This window comes from Phocoena phocoena, chromosome 6 (assembly GCF_963924675.1).
Source record: "Phocoena phocoena chromosome 6, mPhoPho1.1, whole genome shotgun sequence".
NCBI lineage: Eukaryota > Metazoa > Chordata > Mammalia > Artiodactyla > Phocoenidae > Phocoena > Phocoena phocoena.
The window spans coordinates 40,529,392-40,550,594 of NC_089224.1; the positions used below are offsets into that span (position 1 = coordinate 40,529,392).

General features: G+C 42.0%; 1 protein-coding gene across 2 annotated transcripts in view; it reads right to left on the reverse strand.

Moving 5' to 3' along the window:
* The window catches only part of TEK (TEK receptor tyrosine kinase), a 105,036-nt gene extending 85,397 nt beyond the window's left edge, over window positions 1-19,639 (reverse strand). The window contains exon 1 of one of the 2 annotated variants that reach the window (XM_065879365.1): window positions 19,285-19,639. In XM_065879365.1, the coding sequence (XP_065735437.1) occupies window positions 19,285-19,336 (52 nt within the window). In that variant the 5' untranslated portion in view covers window positions 19,337-19,639. The remainder of the gene's footprint in view (window positions 1-19,284) is intronic. The other variant, XM_065879366.1, reaches the window with a different exon arrangement.
* Between the last annotated feature and the right edge of the window lie 1,564 nt (window positions 19,640-21,203).

Below are 21,203 nucleotides of genomic sequence, written 5' to 3' on the forward strand. Positions count from 1 at the left end.
GGTAATTAGTTTTGATATAAATACCAAAGAGCAGCAATAAGCCGAGAATACTGGCTCTCGGGTTTGGACAGGTCACATGGCCACTAAAATTGCAAAGGAAGCCACGGTGGAAGATTGTGGAGAGCAGTGGTGGGCTGCATCCCTCAGCTTACTCAATCGCAGTTGACTGTGGCTCCCAAGGTTGATAAGTAAGATGGTGACGGGAGAGCTAAAGACAGAGCCAGAAGTCACACCACGTTGAAAGATGCCCTTTGACACCAGGCATTCTTGGACATTCCCAACTATTTCATGACCCTAAAATCAAGCCATGACTCTTTTCTCTATTAACAAATAATAGCTTTTATTTACTAACAAAGAATGTGTGTATGACACTCAAATCCCATTTCCGATACTTAAATCCTCATCCCTCACACTTCCCTGAATCCTCACTCCATCTCTCAGGGTTAAGTCAAGTAATGAGAAGAGGTCCAGGGATAAGAGGAAATTATTTGTTTCATACACTACTTGATTGTAATGTGGCAGCATCAGAAGACTTGGATTAGCTCTGTGACTTCACTTTCCATGGGGTCTCTTCCGGCTTATGGTCAATGATCTCGTGGTTGAGACCTTTATTTTTCTCTTTCAGTTCCCATGACAAAAGGAAGTTTGCACAACTGGGTTTGTGTTTAAAGATGATAATTAACAGATGTTAAAACCAAACAATCAAATCTGTCTCTCTGTCTCTCTCTCTGTATATATACAAACACACATACATACATACATATATATATACACAGAGAGAGAGAGATGATATATATCATTAAGAAGTGTGTTAACTATAGTGGCTGGATTTTTTTAATGTTTTTCTGTGTACCCAAGTTTTTCTACATGAACATGAATTATTTTTGTGATCAGAAAAATATGTATCTTTAAGGAAGCTAAAGCAAATGCTATAATTTGGAATAACTACCCAGAGTTTTAATCTGTGTAGCAGTTTTTATTCCCAAACTTTAAAAATCAACTGAATAGGGCTTCCCTGGTGGTACAGTGGTTAAGAATTCACCTGCCAATTCAGGGGACACAGGTTCGAGCCCTGGTCTGGGAAGATCCCCTGTGTTGTGGAGCAACTAAGCCTGTGAGCCACAATTACTGAGCCTGCGCTCTAAAGCCCGAGAGCCACAACTACTGAGCCCAGTGCTACAACTACTGAAGCCTGCGTGCCCAGAGCCCATACTCTGCAACAAGAGAAGCCACCGCAATGAGAAGCACGCGCACCGCAATGAAGAGTAGCCCCTGCTCGCCGCAACTAGAGAAAGCCCATGCGCAGCAACGAAGACACAGTGCAGCCAAAAATAAATAAAAGAAATAAACTTAAAAAAAAATCAACTGAATACTGTGAAAGAAACATTTCTCATTGTCTTTCCTGGCCTTATTTCAATAAGCCATCTGCATGTCCCAATAAAAATGTCCAAGGAAGAGATTGTTTCTGGAATCCCTTTTCTGTAATAACTCAGCATTAATTAACATCTTTACAGTCATAAACATTTTATGACTCAAAATAGATTGCAGTCCTGATAAATATGGGTCCTTTTATATTTATTTTTATCCTGTGAGGTGATAACAATTTAATAATAAAAATCAACAGAGTATCTCTAAAACCACAAAAATAATATATTTAATGGTCCTTTAGACCATTCAGAATATAAATTGCTTTAAAATATATCTCCTTATTATGAAATCCTTCTTAAAACACCAGATCAGGCCTATCCAAACATAGTGAGAAAGGAGAAATGGTTAGAAAGGAACATTGTTACTCTTGTTAACATTTTGATATACATCCTTTCTTTTTTTCCCAGAACATATATAAAGAGAAATTGCAGAAACCAACATATATAATTTTTTTGTATGGTAAAAACCTAATACAATTTCTTACCTTGAATTTTTACTTAATCCTATGATAACATTTTAGATCTTATTACAACCTTTTGCTTTACAGTGTCACATTTTTATCTAAAAAGCTACAGTGTATGAGAGTGAACATTTAACCAACCCCAGCCATGTGTTAAGTATTCTCTTTTGTTTTTTAAACTTTGCTAAGTTGATATACAAAGATAGTATCTTACTTTGATTTTATTTTAATTTAGAGGGTGAACTTTTTCACATGCTTATTGGCCATTTGCATTTCCTCCTTTTGTGAATTATTTGTTCCCCTCTTTTTCTATTGATGTTTTGATATTTTTCTATCAATTCCAATAAGCTTCTTTTATGGAAATATTTTAATCTCTTATACACCGTATTTGCTGCAAGTATTTTTCTTTTGTTCTTTGCCTTTTAATTTTGCTTATGGTTGGATTAACAGTTTACATATTTATGAAGCTATATGTATTGATTTCTATTTTTGTGGTTTCTTCCATTGTTTTTAAACATAAAAAGGCCTTTCCCATATGAAAAGTCAACAAATATTCACTTCCATCTTCTTCTTTTGATGGCTTGATTTTTTTTTACATTTACTCTTTAATCCATTTGGAATTTGGTATATGGTAACAGATGGGTTTTTTTAAACAATTCTCTTTTTCCAAACAGAAAACGAATTTTCCCAGAGCTATTATTCCTTTCTCCACTGATCTGTGTCCTTTATAGGATATTAAAATTTTATATAGGGCTTCCCTGGTGGCGCAGTGGTTAAGAATCCATCTGCCAATGCAGGGGATACGGGTTCGAGCCCTGGTCCAGGAAGATCCCACATGCCGCGGAGCAACTAAGCCCGTGTGCCACAACTACTGAGCCTGCACTCTAGCGCCTGCGAACCACAACTACTGAAGCCCGCGTGCCTAGAGCCTGTGCTCCGCAGCAAGAGAAGTCACCACAGTGAGAAGCCTGCGCGCCACAACCAAGAGTAGCCCCTGCTCACCGCAACTAGAGAAAGCCTGCGCGCAGCAACGAAGACCCAACGCAGCCAAAAATAAATTTATTTTAAAAAATTTATATAAACTCAGATTTGGTTCTGGCCTATCCAGTCTGTTGATTTGTGTGCTTATACCCTTGGCCTGTACCCCACTGTTATTACACTATTATACCCTGCCTTAGGATCTAGTAGAGCTATTCCCAAGCTCTTTATTCTCTTTTTTTCCCCAGAACTTTCTCAACTATTCCTCCTGTTCATTCTTCATGATAAAATTCATAGTTATTTTGTTAAGTTTTGAAAACAATCTCTTTTTTTTTGAATTCTACCTTATATTTATTGTATGTATCATTTACAGGTATCTTCACAAATAGTTCCATTTGGTCCTCAAACTCAGGGTAGACCAGTATATGCTAACCCCATTTAAAAAAAAAAAAATGTTATTGGAGTATAGTTGATTTAAAATGTTGTGTTAGTTTCTGCTGTACAGCAAAGTGAATCAGTTATACATATACATATAACCACTCTTCTGTAGGCGCTAGAAAACAATATCTTTTGATGACAATTATTAGGAAGAAATGTTTAGAACTTAATGTGATGAACATTACAATACCTTGCTGGGAAATATATAAGAAAACTACAGTAATTAACATTACATATCAGTTTTGTGGAAGAAAACATGACAAAAATGTATCTTTTCCCCAAAAGCATCAGATTAGCAGAAATCTATTCATTTATTGAGTATCTACTGTGGCTACAACCTGGACTAGGCTCTTTAAAAACTGCAGAAACCATGAATCATACGTCCACAAGAAAATCCTTATTCTGTCAGGAATGACCGGCAGGGGCAGTGTTAGGGAGTGGTAACTCATCTGGGACCTTGTACTTTATTGCTTGTGCCAAAATATGGAGGAAGTAGTTTACTGGATGAATACTTGGATAATTCCCTTGGAGTAGGGAATGGAGGGTACTAAAAACTCCCGAAAGCCAGGCTAGAGTAACAATACAGGGCCTCTGCTAAGATTCCAGAGGAGAAGGGGCCGGACGGCTAGCTGGCTGTTGTTTTGCAGTGGTGTATGCAAACGGCAGTGAAAGTGGAATTGCCTGGAAGAGTACAGGCAGAGGGAGGTAGGGAGGAGAAACGAGGAGGCTAGGAGCTGGAGAGGAATTTAGCCGGAGGACCAGAGAGTCATCTGCTCGTGAATGTATTACTCTGCACACTAGACGACACAAATCATCTTCTCCTTTGACCCACCAAAAGCTCTTTGTTACTTGCTGATCGACAAAGTTGGATCGTTTCAGGACCTTGTTTGGTGTCTCAGAGTGCTGAGTCTTGCTTCTAAGAGGATGAGGGTGGGAAAAGGCTTGAGGCCATCCAGTCAAATCTGGGCTACACAGTGCAGTGCTGGAGGGGCAGAAATCCTGCCCCCAAGAGCCCTTCTGGCTGAGCTGGCTGCACCCAGCCACGTGGTTCCATCCCGTCACGCCTCCACCTCTACTGCCTGCTGTCAGAAACACCCTCCTGCGTCTGAAGGTCTGATTCCAGCCAGAGGACCCTGATTGCCCCCGACTGAATCTGTGCTTGCTTTCTCTCCCGTGCTTCCCCTGTACTTCCATGGAAACGTTATTGCAGTTTGAGCCGTTTAGGCATTTGTATCAACCGTGGATCCTCATCATTTGTTGATTCCATATCTGTGAATTTGCCTATAATTTATTTACAACCTCAAAATCCACACTCTCGGTGCCTTCCCAGTCACTTGAACACATGTGCAGAGCAGGGAAAACCCTGAGTCCTCAGATGCATCTGCTCCAGACTGAGGTGAAACAACGCATCGTTCTACTGGGCTCTCATACTGTAAACCAGTGTCCTTTGGATGCTATATTTGGTGCCACTTTTTCACATTTTTGTGCTTTTTTGGCAAAAGAAACAAATGCACAACTGGTTTATGTATTGATCAGGTGACAAAAATGTTGCAACTAGTAGAAATCTAACCCAGTTTTGGTGGTTTACAGAATACAACTACTACGAATAACAAGAATCTACTACATGTCTCTCTGCAACTCACAACCCAACAGGAACCTCCGTAGCAGCACGGACTTTATATTTGCTGACCTAGGGTTGGGCAAAGAGTAGGAGCTCAAAAACTATTAAAGACTAGAATGGGTTAGGAAGAAATGAGATAGGTTGAAATGGGATGGAATGGAACATAGTAACATTTATACAGCATCTTGGAGACAGGATGCTCCTAGGAGCAAATAGCTAGTGGCATAGAGATACAGAAGAAATAACGATAGCTAATATTCATTGAGCATTTTTTATGACCCTGCACTTGGCTAAGCATTTGACCTCCATGTATTATGTAATCCTCGCAACTTTTCAGTGCGGTAACGTTATTATCCCCCTTCCACAGGAAGGTGAAAATGACTTGCCTGAGGTCACATAGCTATCACATTGCTGAATGGGGCTCCAGCCCAGATTCATCTGCCCCCAGAGTCGGTGCTCATAACACCACCTGGTCAAGATGAAAGATGGGCTTGGTGAGGGTTCTGAACTCATGGACCTCTAGGAGAGGAAGAGGGCCTCTAGCAGAAGTTAGCCTGAGTCACTGGCTCTCCCAGCCTTCCTGAGAAGACAGTGAGGCAATTAATGGTGATTTTTTTTCCCTCCAGCTGGCAAAAACACTGTTTTTTGTTTGATTCCAGAAGCAGCTGGCAGAATTCATGTATTACTCACGATGGAATTACACTCTGCTGATGGTTTATGTACTCTAGAGTCAGGCAGTGGTCAGGGCTGTGTCTAGGACTGTTGTGAGATTAGTACAGGCCTCTGAATATGGCTGAGCTTCTGCAGCTGTTGTGTGTTTCTGGCTCCAGTTCCACACCTCTTGGCAGACAGTTTGTGTGAAAAGGTCTGCTGACTCTGGGTGTGAGATACGCAGGGTGAAGGGGGCTGGGAGAACCAAGCAGCACAAAACCAGCCCACGCTGCCTTTTAAGCACTTATAAGCAAAAGAAAGGAATTTATAGATGAGTGATTTGGAGGATCTTCAGAAGGTCACTCCTTTGAGCCCTTCTGCTAGTGGAGAATGGCTGATGCTGAGCCAGTTTATCAAGTCAACCCAAACCCTTCCATAGCTTCTCTGGTGGCAAACACCCCAAATATCCTCCATCACCCATGGATGGTGATGGGTGGATGGATAAAATTAGTAACAATCTTAATATTTACCTAGTGTTTAAGTATTGTTCTAAATGGTTTACATGAACTAATTCATTTAATCCCCACCCACCCCCAGAAAAAATTCCAAGAGGTAAGTGCTATTATGATGCTTATTTTACAGGTTAAGTCAAGTAACTTGCACCACAGCCCAAAGCTAGTAGCGGCTGTAGTAGATTGAATTGTTGGCCCCAACTCTTCAGCCCTCCTTGTATCGAACCCTTGCTTTGGCCTCATCATGGGCAGAGTGTAGTTCCCGAACCTTGACTTTGGGAATGACAGTGTTCACAGCCTAGGCCTTAAGAAGACTCACTTGCTGTTTTGTTTCTAACGGTGACGTGTTTCTAACATCACCATCAGAACAACATCCCCTGGGCTGATCCAAGAAGGATGAGATACAAGTGAGCAGAGTCACCCAGACACCCCACACACGTGCCCCAAGAAGCAGCGCCGCACCAGCTGCTGCAATCTGAAGCAGAACCTCAGAGCCATGCTCAGCACAGATGAGGCGAGCCGCGAAGCACACAAAGACTTACGAGGGATAATAAGTGTTGGTTGAGCCACTGGGCTTTGCGAGTAGTTTGTTACACTGCAATAGCGAACCAATTCAATGATAAAACTGGAATTCAAGCCCAGACAGTCTGACCAAACAGTACATGCATTAAGCTCTAATTTATATTGCCTTCCACACTCTCTGTTAAAGTGAAGAGACAGCCTCTAATGGGCTGAGCGAGCTTGAGCAAAGTGCTGAACTCCCTGGGCCTCAGTGTCGGCATCTATAAAATGAGCAGGTTGAATTAAACCAGCATTTCTTAAGGTATCAAACATTAGTTCCATGTGATACTCAAAAAAAAGGGGGGGGGGGATTCAATGATTCTCTTGGAATTAGTATTATGAGAAGACAATTCAGTAACACTGGACTAGATCGTCTTTTGAGTCTTTGACCATTCTCATATTTCTCATTCCAGGTAACAGTGTGTGGCACCTCCATTACCATGTATTTGTGAAATTAAAATAATTATCTAATTCAGGCAACTTGGGGACAACATCCATGGGAAGGAGAGAATGTCTGTGATGGAAGAGGTTTTTCTCTACTTCCTTCAAACCTTGGCATATTCTCCTAGCACCTTGAACCAACAATGGTAGAGAAGACCTCACCCCTTCTCCTACCAAATCACCCTAGAATCAGGCTTACAGAAAAGCACATGGAAACAGGAAGCTGCCGTGACATGGGACATCTCTCAGAAAGGAATCTACGCTTACTTACTCCATTTCCTCACCTCGCCCTTACTCTTCAACCCAAGCCCTGCCATCCACTGAAAATGCCTTGCAGCAATAACTAGTTGCCAAATTCTCTAGTCTCTCTCCTTACGCTGACTCCGGCCTCTGTAAGTTTTTACGTAGTTGAAACTCCCTCCTCCTTTGGCTTATCTCTTTGAATGCCTTCAGTTTCCTCTTCCTCCACCCGCATCAGCCCTTGACAGAGGTGTTCCCAGAACCACTCTCTCTCCTCTTCTTGGGCAGTGTCATTCCCTCACACTGCTTCATCCTATATCCTGACAACTCCCATAACTGACTCTGGCCCTGCCCACTCAGCCAAACTCAAACCAAGTTACCTTCTTCCCAGCCCACCTCCCTAGCTTTATTCCCTGTACCCTAGAGGGTAGCCACATAGAACCACTGCACAAACATTTCTTAAACTTTTTATTCCTCACTTTTCATGCTTTTTCCTCTGCCCAGAATAACTTTCCTCCCCATTTCCGCTCCTGCTTTTCCACAAAGCGTAATTCTGCTAATTCTTCTCAAATGTCACCCTCTTAGTGAGACTCCTGTTCTCTTCCAGGATGACTCCCTCCAGCCTCGATGCTTCCAACATGCACTGTCCGCCTCTAACAGAGCAGAGCTTCTGCTTCTTCACCAGACTAAAAGCCACCTGAAGTCAGAGCCCTCTCTTAACCATGCTTGTAACTCTAATGCCCAGCAGATTCCCAGAACATAGAAAGAGCTCAGTAAATGTTAGCTTGAATGAATGCATATAACTGACCTATCCATTCCTCTACTTTGGGCATGGCCTACTATTTTCCTGGCTGACTACTGGGGCTTTTTTTTTTTTTTTTTTTTTTTTTTTTTGCGGTACGCGGGCCTCTCACTGCCGCGGCCTCTCCGGTTGCGGAGCACATGCTCCAGATGCCAGGCTCGGCGGCCATGGCTCACGGGCCCAGCCGCTCCGTGGCATGTGGGATCTTCCCGCACCGGGACATGAACCCGCGTCCCCTGAATCGGCAGGCGGACTCTCAACCACTGCGCCACCAGGGAAGCCCCTGGGCCTTTTTTGAGGAACACTCAGTATGCCCAACATATAAACTAGGTCTTGTCTGTAATTTATTAATAAATGTCCACTTTCCAGGTTTCCTGAGAGGAGCAATATTAGAGTCCAAGACAGTCTTTTGAGACAGGTTGATCACCAAGAGACTCTCTTCCACTTAGTCCATGTCACTAGGATAGTATTAATTATGTGCCCAAATTACTTTTCTATTTTTTATTTGAACATACACACACAAAAGAGTTCTAAAAAGGATCGGCTCTCTCATTCAGTTAGAGTGGTGTCTCTTAAACTGCACTGATGAATATGTCATTTTCATGATTCTTGCTGAGTCTATAGGAGACTTGTACAATTATTCTATTAACCATTCTCTTTAAATCAACTCATCTATTTTTTTCCTTAGCCTCAAATAATGCCAAAATACTCATTAAATTATATGATTGATATGATACATACACACATACATCTATATATACAAATAATTTTTATAATTAAAAATGTTCTTCCAAGCACCACATTAAATGATCTTTCAGGCCAGCAGTAGTATATGTAGCACACTTAGGAAAGCACTAGGTCAGAACATTTAATCCAATGCAAAACTATTTATTAAAGCATTTCTCTTACTGATATGTCCAACACACACCATAGCTTAGTGGGCAAAGCATCAAGTAAACTGTAAATTGTAATTGAATATTCTAAGTACTATGGCAGAGACAAGCACAAGGGTCCCTGTATCCAACACCTCTTGGGCACCAATGCAAATCTTCCCCATTCGAGGTCTCGCTTCCGCTGCTTCTGCAGCCGCAGCTGAGCAGACCTCCACAAGCTTTGAGCAGGTGTAATACCAAAGTAGCTCACACAAAGCCCATGGGAGGATATCTCACTTCCTCCCTCGGGACTTTCTCTGGCACAACAGCATAGGACCCCAGCAGTAGCTTATCAGCTTCTTGCATCTATATGACCCTTGAATAAAGGGGAGGAGAGCCATGGATGAATGCCCTTGAGTCTCATTTCATAAGGCTCCTCAAAAGGTCTGGAGCACCAGGCATTTGAGGCAGTGGCCAACGTGATAACACATGCTTGTACAGTTCCATTCCCCTAGTCCCTCACTCTTGCTCCCTGGGATCACTTCCCAATGATCTACCTGCACGTATGCCTTTGCCTCAGTCCACGGGTTTTTTGTTTGTTTGCTTTGGTGGAATTCTGGCTAAGGCGGGGACCTAATCCATGCAAGAAGGTTAGGGAAGACTTCTTAGAAGAAATGACACTTGATATAAATCTCAAAGCATGAATAAGTCAGGTGAAGAAAAGAAAGTGAAGAGGATATTCTGGGCAGAAGGGACAGTGTACACAGTGTTCCCAGACCAGGGCTCAAACAAAGGCCCGGATGCTTGAAGGTGTAGTTTTAGAAACTGCAAAGATCCTGGAATGACTGGAATACACCCCCGGTGTAGCCTGAGGGACTAAGAATCACAAGAGCCTGGTGAGGTGGGCAAGACTGGCTCCTGAAAAGTTGCTGACCACAACCAACTACCACCGCCACCCTGCTCTTTGATTCTGGAGTGGTAGCAATGAATAGCAAAACAGGTGGGTATTTAAATCAACTCTGGAAGATTAGAAAGTGCCTTCCAGATTCAAGAGGTGCTGGACACAAAGAGGAATTGAGACTAAGAGGAGGAGGAATTAAAGGCAAGATGGTGGTGAAATACGAGCAGAGCTGTGATCACGCACACATGCACGTACACACGTGTACTCCAGGCTGGGCACATGCACATACACACGTGTACTCCAGGCTGGGTCCACAAATTCAATAATGAGCTTGAAGTGAACCACGCTGCACTGGGAACTGACAATGCCACAGAAAATTTTCAAGGACTAGGAATTAATAGGTTTGGAATAAATGAGGTGGGAAAAATCTAGGGCAAAGCATCCTAGAGCCTCTGTTTAGTCAAGACCTGAGAAAACAGGAAATTGGGGGCTGGCAGGAGAAAAGTCGGGAGCACCATCCTGCCAGCTGGTAGGGCCATGGGAAGGAATTCCCTCACCTGCACTCCAGATTTTTAGTAAAAACCCAAGAACGCACAGCTCTAAGTTTTTCTCTCTTTGTCCCTGAGACAAGGCCAGGCTTAGGGTACCAATGCTGAGTTATCCCAAGGGAAGCCAGGGAGCTCCATCTGGCATAGAATAGGAGTTGCCTGCCCTCATGGATGGAGATGTGCTTTGAAAAGATTGACATAAAGTGACATAAGATCCTCCAGCTTTGTTTAGAAGTAAACAGTTTAAGAACATCTGATTTTTATTGAGTGCTCATCATGTACCCATACCATACTAAGTAATTTTAAGTAGTATCTTTTAAAATCTTCCCCTAAATCTACACAAATAAGTATTGTTATCAGTCTCGTTTTCTGGAAACCAGCCTGAGGTGACCATGAAACACTAGTTGGAACACAGTGAAGTGTTTGAAAGAGTCCAGGATTTGGGTTCAGGTCATTCTCAGTTTAACTCTTTTTTTTTTTTTAATTAATAAATTAATTAACTTATTTTTGGCTGCATTGGGTCTTCGTTGCTGTGTGTGGGCTTTCTCTAGTTGCGGCGAGCGGGGGCTACTCTTCGTTGTGGTGCACAGCCTTCTCATTGCGGTGGCTTCTCTTGTTGTGGAGCATGGGCTCTAGGCGCACAGGCTTCAGTAGTTGTGGCTTGCAGGCTCTAGAGCGCAGGCTCAGTAGTTGTGTCACATGGGCTTAGTTGCTCCGCGACATGTGGGATCTTCCCAGACCAGGGCTCGAACCCGTGTCTCCTGCAGTGGCAGGTGGATTCTTAACAGCTGTGCCACCAGGGAAGCCCTCAGTTTAATTCTTGCTGCCATCATTCCTACTGAGTGTGGTCACTCAGTACTATTCATTTTCAAGAGACAGAAAACAACTCAAAATAGCACAAGCAAATAAAGCCAACTGGCTCCCATAACTGGAAGGGGCAGGGATGGGTCTCCAATCTAAAAACATTGGATCCAGGGCTCAGATAATTTCAGAGTGCCTGTCTGGGTTCTGTTCTCTCTGTCTCTGTCATCATTCTTTCCTATCAAAGACTAGCTTCAAGTGCCAAGGGAAGCTGGCGGCTCCAGGTAAACAGTGTCCTCACTGAAGAAAGAGAACATCTTGCTCATAAATTCCCAGAGAAGAGTCTATCTGGCCCTACTGGGTCATGCACCCTCCATCTGAACCAACCGCTGTCTTCTGATGGACAGTACACTCTGATCAGTGATTGGCAGTCCCATCAATGGAGGGAAAGCATGGTGGCTTTTGAAAAAATAGGAACGTTAGGCAGTCCCAAATAATGAATGTCCACAACATTTTAACCTTAGTCAAGTCACAACCTTTGTGAGCCTCAGTTTCACCATGTATTTTTAAGACAAAACAAAACAAATAATAATACCTATTGTGTGAGATTGTTGTGAGATGTTAAAAATCATATTAGGACTTCCCTGGCAGTCCAGTGGTCAAGGCTCCATGCTTCCACTGCAGGGAGCACAGGTTCGATCCCTGGTTGGGGAACTGAGATCCCGCACGCTGCGCAGTGCGGCCAAAAATAATAATAACAAAACTAAAAATAAAATAAAGGAGAAGAATTTTGAAAAATCATATTAAACACTTGGCACATAGCGACATTCGGCAGATGGTAGCCATTTTTGTTATTCCTGGTACTATTATTGTTTTGCGGTTGTTTTTGACACAGGGATCAGAATTCGAAGCCCATCCCAGATTCCCAGATGTCTAAAGCACTCCTGTCCCCAGGGTGGAGTCCCCTTTGGCTCTGGAGCCAGACGCCTTGCACAACCCAGGCCCTGTGTGCCAAGGTTAAGTTGGTTCACCATCTGACGGCGACGGAGCAGCGAGTGCCTTCCCAGCCCCAGCAATGTCAATACTGCCTTCCTGACTCCGCCTATTGTATCTGGAGGAAAGTGGCCGAGCATTGTCTTCCAGCGCTCCCCCCAGGAAGCATGATATCACCCTCTAACAAAAGCGGGAAAGCTGACAGATCTGCTGAGATGGGTGTGACCACCACACACACCTCACTGGTCAAGCCCCGGGCAGGCAGAGCAAACAGCAGCCGCCCACATGCCCCTCAGCTGGCTGCCTAATGGGCTCCTTTTGCTCATCTTTAGGTTTTCTCCCTCTCTTTGTTACGTAACGTGCGTACCATGTTACACATGGCACCACTAGGCAGTGGGAACGCACTCCCTCTAATCAACAGATGTGTTGAAAAGAGTCAGGACTCTGCCCGTCTGGCAGATCCATGTCTCCACACCTGCCCCTGCAGCCTTCGGGAAGAAACACAAGGAGAAGGATGGTCAGAATCCTGAAGGGACAAAAGGAGGCGGTGGGGGAAGGATGTAGAGGAAAGCAGACAAGGCTCAATCTAAAAAACATTCTGCACGTGTGATGCAAGTTGAGGAATAGTCTGGCTAGACCGGTGGGAATCGGGTTATCAGTTTAAAATTCCAGAAATAAGGGAGGCAACTTTAGACATTCCCTTTCTTGAAGGCTGGGAGTGATGCTAGCTGATCTTCTGACACCCTTCCAGCTCTGGCACGGTAACGCTGTCAGTGCAGCTGGCTCTCTGTAAAATAACACACCTGCAGTCTGGTGCCCCCATGCCAAGCCCAGAGGCTGTCGCTCTGCTCTCCCCATCTTACTGTCCCCTTCTTTAAACTTTCTCCTTCCTTAGCTACCACAACACCAATTCTCTGAAATCCCAGGGAAGGAATCTGACTGGGTTTGCCTCTCCTGGCAACTCCCTGACTGCTTCTTTGTAGAACCCTTGGCTATCTGCTCTTTCTCTTCCTTTCACATAAGTCTTGGTATACAACTCATGTCTTCGCTTACCATAAACAACGATTTCTATGTTTCAATCCCTTGCCCGACCCTCTTCTTCTGAGCTTCAGACCCAGAGAGCCAAATTTCACTAAATATCCACCTTTAACATGGAAATTCAAAATCAACATGTACAAAATAATTATTTGCTTCATGCCAGCCTGTCACCAAGCAGTTCCTTCTGCCATGTTTCCCAACACAGAGAATGGCAGAACCATTACCCAAACCAGAAGCCGGGAGCAATGCTTATTCACCCCACTTCCCACAACCTCCAATATATAACCAATTACCAGTCCCTACAGTTTCACCTCCTAAACACTTTCAGACCCCTTCTTCATCTAAGCCTCCCTTGCCTGGAGTGTTGGGAAGCCAAACTGGCCCAGGCCTAATTCTCTGCCATGTCAATACATGTTTCACACTATTATCAGAGTGAATTTTCCAAGACATAAATCAGATACGATAGAACAAACACCAAACTAAATTTCCATGTGTACAGAAAGAGGTACAAATGACTTAAAATGGCCTAGGAGGCCCTTCCTGATCTGAACCCAACCTTAAGTCACCACCTCCTCCCTACATTCCAGACTTACTCAGCTTCCCTGAGCTTGCCCAGCTATTTCACACCACCTGCTCCCGCTGATGGGAAGTTCTTTCTTCTCTTTTCCCTTTTCCCTACTTAGTTTTAAAATCATTTGGCTATGAGTAACTCATAACTACACTAGCCGTAATTTTTGGCAATATTCATTATTATTTAGGAGTCCTTGCAAAGTGAGGAAAATCTATCCTACAGATTATTTTCAATATAAATTTTATTCATACTAAATTTAGCAATTAATGAAGTTGACATTATGTTTTTAGCCATTTATGTTTAATTTGGATTTTAAAGTTGCTTTTATTATTGAAGCCAATAAACATTTTTATAGCTTTTGAAAAGCTAGATTTTGATATACCCCTACTACCTTATTTATCATAGCATCTTACAATTTATATGCCTATAGTCATCCTTCCTACTAAGATGTGAGTTTAGCAAGGGGAAAAAATAATTCATCCTTTTTTTCATTCCTGGTATCCGGTACAGTACTTGGTGCAAAGTAAGTCCTCAGTATGTCTTCATTGATTGAAATGATAGATAAGTGAATGTATAAATGAATGAAAGGTGGGCAATAACTCAATAAATGTCTATTGAATAAAACTATGTGTATCTTTAAAGTAATATTCAACAATCACACAATACCTAATATTATGTAAAATCTTGTTAAACCAACTTTCGTGAGTATATATTTTACGTTTCACACCGAAGGGAAAAAAGGGATCTTGTGTTGACCTATTTACATCAAATATTTAACATAAGCCAACCTTTTAAGATATGAGTGAATACTACTTGCAATATATACGAAATTGATTCTTATTGTTATCCTTTCAATGTTTAAAAGCCCTTTGTACAACAACAAACAATTTCCCTCTTTTTGTCAGGTCTGCCATGGTATACCAAAAGTTTCTTACTATGGCATATTAAACTCCATGCACTACGGAGAATAAGAAGTAAATAATATCTGTTGCAAACAATGTTAGAGGTTAACTGGCCTAAACCTATGTGTCTAAAGCTCAAAGGCACAGCCTGTGTGGGAAGGGAACTCAGAATCAGGGGAAGAACACGAGGAAGAGTTGGCCTAGGCAAACTAAGCTGAATTTTGTTTGCAGATTGAACGTGGTGGGTGTCATTTCCAAATGGATAGAACAGCATGAACAAGAGCCAAGGGGAAAGTATGCATAGATGGTGGAGATGGGCCTGGTTGAAGTAGAAGAGCCATGAGCAGGGATAGGTGAGGGAAAGCACTAGAGAGTAGGCCAAGTGTTCTGGCTTGTCAAGTGGGGAGAGATCAGCACAAAATTTGAGAGACTGGCTTATGTTGAAGTCTTTTAGGAGAATGCTTCTAAGAGTAGTAAGTGACTCCCCTACACCTGGAAAACATTAGACTGGTCTTGAATGAGCCCAATGGTCCTCACAGCAACACTTCTCTTTTGATTACACTAGCTTCACTTACTAAGAGAGTTCTTCCTGGCTGAGTACTTTACATGCATTGTCACACTTGATGCTTATAACAACTCTGGGAAAAAAGTATTCTCAAATGTAAAAGATGAGAAAACTGTGCTTTGGAACAATCAAATAACTGGCCCATGGTCATCCAATTTGAGCTTAATCCCAGGTGTGTGACTTCACAATCTATACTCTTAACTCCTTCTCCTGCCTTCTTAATGAGATCCACCTCAGCCTCATAGAGCAGTGTCTTCAAAAGTGAGTCATAATAGCACAGGTGCATGTGGTTTTTCTTCTCCTAAGGCATGTTAACTGAGTTACAATTCAGCATAAAGTGACCATATCTGGGTCCACATTCAGAAAACAAACTCAGTTTGATTTCAGTGGGCAAAGATCTAGTGGCTCTTCTGACCTTTATCTACCTGCTAAGTGGTCGGTGAGGAGCCACAGGTAGTGAAATGAAAAGGATTTTCTTTTCACATTCCTAAAGACTATCGATCACCCAACCCATGCCCGAACCCTCTCCAGTGTGGGAACTCACTCCCCAGGGAGATAGTGATCCAGTTTTTAGAAGGTTTCCATCAACAAAGCCAAACTCTGTCTTTTGTGCAACTCCCTCCACCCCTGGATCCTAGACCTGACAAAATACAGTGTCAATCTACGGTGTCTGCTATGTGGAAACCCATGAAAATGCTGCTCCTTCATCTCTTCTCTCCTGACTAAATGTTCCCATATGACGAAGTTTCTAAAGCACTTACCTTCCCATTTGCCTACAATGTTTGCCGTCAAGCTTTTCAGCGTCTTCAGTGTTTAATGGATGTGCTTTGAGCAGCAGATGGAAGTGATTACCATCTCTAATTCTGACCCTATATTTTTACTACGCAAACGGTTACAGCATATGTGTTACCTTTTTAGCAAGTAAAGCTTGTGTTGGCGCCTATAAATTGGCTCCTTGCAATTCATCAAATTTTGTGTATCACCAAAACTTGGATGTCATTCACTAGAGCTCTCAGCAAACCAGGTCTCTCTCACATTGAACATACGTCATCTATCTATTGAATCCAAATGCATAACTTGACATTTATCTATTTTGACATTTATCTATTTATCTTTTGGGTTTGGTTCACCCTTCCAGCCTGGACAAATCTATTTGAATCCTGATTCTGTGCTCTTACCAATAAGCCATCTACAGGGAATAAGCTGGTGACACAATCACACACATATCTTTTTAGGAATAGAGCTCCAGGAGATGAATTGATAATGTCAGAAAAAACTGGACCTCACCCATCTGAATCCCCCAAAGGATATAGCATAGTCTTCTGGATGAACTTAGAAGAGTTCTTCCCTCCTGGAGAGATGTCTTAGAAGGACTAGACTCTTGAAGGAAGCTCTCCCAGGGTAAGGCTGAAAGGGAAATGCTGAGAGCTCCCAACAAAAACAATGTTTAGGAGGGAGCATCTGAGAAGAGAACAAAACTCCTCCTTCTGAGAATAATTCCCAGGTGTGTCTCTGTTCCCAGCTTCTACGCCTCCACCCTTGATTACTCAGACTTGATAACTAGCCTTCTAAGACCAACCCTAATCAGGAGGTTCCATCTGGGACCACTTCCCTGACCTTATAACTGAATTTCCTCTGCCACTCCAGACAAGATATTCACTATCTCTGAACCCAGGTTGTTACTTAAAATGTCAAATGAGACAGGAAAGAGGCATGAAGGCATGCTGCTAGAGGCTTCACATTGGATCAATGTTGATCACAAAGGACATATTATGATAAAGCAGAAAGAGTGACTAGTTTTATTTTGTTTTTCTCTTTGGGAGAGCAGCCTGGTTTGGTGAGAATGAGACAGTAGAGAAAATCTAGTATGTTTCTTAGAACTTGTTTCTAAGCTGGTATTGGCCATGATCTGCTCTTGGGAAGGGAATCTACCAGAATCTAGGTGGATTTGAGGGAAGCCTTCTAAAAACTACATACCTCCTCCAACCCTTTTATGGGTTAGCATCTACCACCCAGAGTCACCTTCATTGAGGCAAATATGATAGTTTTTTCAGTTCTATTTGTTCAGAAAAAAGGAAGGACGAACAACCCACTAGACTAGAGAGAGAAAGCCATAAGTCATGAGCCCCTTGCTCCATTACTGTAGTCTACCAGTAGAGTTTGGTTTGAAGAATGGGATCCTATGCCTGTAGACATAATCATGCTGGATTCTTGTTGTTGCAATTATCAGGCCTTCAGTATTCATATTCATGGAGGCTTAGATGGAAAATCTAAGTTAGGATTTAGCACAACAGACCTACTCCAGAAACCAACCTTGCCGGTGTTACCCTTCCTTTCAACAAGAGCACGAAACCCCTCTCTTTGGGCTTCACCCTGCTTAAGTTAGTGCTGTGCTTTTGGTTTAGACACAGAGTAACTATTTTGCCACATAACTTTTTTGTTTGATTTTATGACATCTTTTCTAAGCCTATATTGCAAAGTGCCATAACATGGTCACTATGGGGAAAAAAGATGAATTAGAACAGAGTGTGTGTGTCTCTGTGTGTGTATATCATTTAACCTAAAAAGTATCTCAGAGCAGCTGTGGACCCCTGGGCTTTGCATGCCTATAATCCCTGATGTAGAAGCAGTTCCAGATTTCATGTTACTGATAAATGTCACACAGAAAAAAAGCAAACCGAAAATGGAATTATGATAACTATTTGGCTTAAAGATGCATATTTTTGGAGAAATCAACATTATTTCTACATGAATATAAAAAATTTCTACATACTGAAACTATCTCAGATAATCTTTCATTTTCAGCAGTTTACACATTCTTAGTCTTAAAATATTATTAAATCCTCAATATAATTGATCACTGAAAACAAACTGAAGAGCTATAAACAAACATGCAGTTCTGTTATCTTATTTAATTTTTTGAATATTTAATAATATTGCAAACATATGAAAAATATAAAATAATTAGCAGATACTTACGTATACTTGGATCAAATTCTACTAATATAATATAGCCCACACCATTAAGTTCAGTAAATTTTCCCAAATTCATTTCCTATATCAATTCTATTTTCATTACAATTCAAATGCTTTCAAACTGAAGGGGAGAGATTGATGGCCGTTATAGTTGTTATTTGTATTCTGTGATTTGATACCACCTTCATAGGTATCTCATAGGGTGAGTGAACTAGAAGCCACGCCGCCATCTAGAGAATCTGAACAACAGGCAACCTAAATCTAAGAACATTCAAGCCAACCATTCCTTAAACCCACAATAGGTTTTGTTACTCTCCTGTACCCAGTGATCTGGGTAATTGCCTAAACTTTCATTTCATTGGGCCAATAAAGACTTTACAAAGTCTTTATTATATGTGTGCCAAATACCTTTTAAATAAAACAAAAATTATATAGCCCTAATCTCCCTGACCCCAACTATAAGATAAAAACCAAAAAGCCTAGTGTTTGACTGCTTTGATTAAAATAGGATACAAATACGAAATCTTTATAGAAAAGCATTTTTGTTCTCATTTAAAAATGTCAATCTGTACAATGCCTTAAGTGGGTCCAAATCATTCTCAGCATGAATTTGATTTTTTTTTTAATGACTGAAGATTTTCTTTGAAGCAGGTAAAGCCAGGTTTCTTCTTTTTCTATAGAGTAAGGAAACAATCTAGAATGAGGAACAGTAAAATAATGCACTATGGTAAGCGTGTCTCAGTCCTCACAGAGTCTGTGGTAACACAGCGGGCAATAATCCAGAAGAGAAACTCTAGAAAAATCAGTTCATGCCACAAGGACTTTCCACGTCAATCCTTACATACATTAAACGGAGACTCATGGAGAAACAGTCCCTGTGCCACAGCTGCCCCTTGTTAACCAGCACTAAGCATTGGTGAGAGAGCCCAGAATCACTAACTCTGTTAAAAATATATTTTTTAAAGATAATAAAGCCAAACCTTACCAGAAAGGAGCAAGCTGACTCCACAGAGAACTAAGCCGGCTAAAGAATCCATGCTTCCCCAAATCTCTCCATCCAGTTTCCACAGATGTGCATGAGGTCCCAAGGATCCTTTCAAACACCCAGAGGCTTGTGACTTTCCATTCGCATGTCCTACTAGGTCTTGTTTACAAGTCAGAGGCAAGAAGGAACAGCACAGAAGCGGGCTGTAACAGTCTCATTTCTGTCTGAGCACAGGGAGTTTTAAGTTCCTTTTTCCTGTTTCCTTTGTAGATTAGGATGGGAAAAGCTGTATCTTAAAGGCATTTGGTATCAGCAAGGCTGGGGGCACTGTAAGCCCTATCCATCTTGCAATTCATCAAAACACTTATCTATTGCTGCTGCTTTTGCTGCTGTTGGAGGGATAGAGGAATTTTAGTTGGAAGTGTGGGTCCTGGTCAGCACTTTCAGAAACAATAGGGGTATCCTCTCCTAGGCGGGAAACTGAGAATAACAAGCCCTCCACCTATGTATGGTATGCGCTGATGACTGGCCCTTCTCAGCCCTCTAACGGCTCTCCCGGGTCTACTTGGGAGCCCTGACAGAAGGGGTTTTTGGGTGTGGGGAGCAGTTTTGGCTTTTGTTTTCTTGTTTTCACCCACATGGTTTGAATTGGGAAGAGAAGTTTTCGTGATGAGAGAACACAACCCCTAAAAACAGTTAATTTGGGTAATTAACAGTGAGGTCAGTGCTCACTGTGGCCACAGAGACCAGAGTCCAAAATTGTTAGCCTGTTTTCTTACACACAGATGGCTTATCTTTTGGCCAAGAGCCCAAAGATATCCATGCTACTGGCCATCGCGTTAATTTTTTATTAACAATTCATCTGAAGATGATCTAATTTCTTAAGGAATTGGCAGAGAAGGGTTTTAGTAATACTAAGAGGGATTTCGTGGTTACTGGCCAACTTACTTTCAGAAGAAAATTGTATCCAAAATTTTAAAAATAACCTGTGTAAAAACCAAATACTATAAGTGATTAGATTGGGATAAAAATATTATTCATAAGAGCAGAGAGAGTACATAGGCCAAAAGGAAAATAACCACTGGGGTAACCATACCTGCAATGAAATCAGAGACCCTAAATTTATCCAGATGACAATTTCACCAAAATACGAATTCTGACTTTAGCATAGAGAGCCGATACTTCAGTCATCACCTCGCCTTCATGCCGGAGGAAAGAGTTGTCTGATCCTTTTTCCTACTCACCACAGGAAAACGCAGATGCTCCTAGTCTTGCCTGATTTCTGTCCCAGGTTTTATCACATCAGTGATGATCTCAAGAACCAATTGATGTTTCCAGGCAGCTAAGGTAAAAAAAAGCTCAGGCTGTGTTTTCATGCAGACCTGGGTTCAAATACTGGCTCAGCCATGTGTGGTCTGAGACAAGTTACTGAAACTGTGAGTCTCAGTTTCAACAGCTATAAAATGACAATAATCTCTCCATCAAGGGGATTTTTGAGAGGATTAAATGAGGTTTAAAAATCCGTAAAAACATCTGGCACTGTGTCTAATTCTTAGAAGGCTTTCATTAATTGTGTTAACGTATTCACTTCCTTTTGTCTTTCCATTCTGTCTCTGATTTCAGTCCTAAAAGCTTCCTCCAGAACGCCATTCTCTATTCCTATGAGATGGCTTCAAGTTTGGCCGTAAAGAACCAGACTAGGAGTCAGGGATTCTGGGTTCTAGTTTTAGTTCTGCCATGATCTGCCCGTGAGGCTTTGGACCATTCACTTCCCATCTCTATGCCACGTTTTCCTCAACTGTAAAGTGAAGGATTTAGACTGGATATGACTAATTTCCCTTCTGATTGTAACACCTCATAGCCTAAATGACTAAACTGTCCGACTCTCAGCATCTCCAGGTTGATTCCTAGGATCTTTC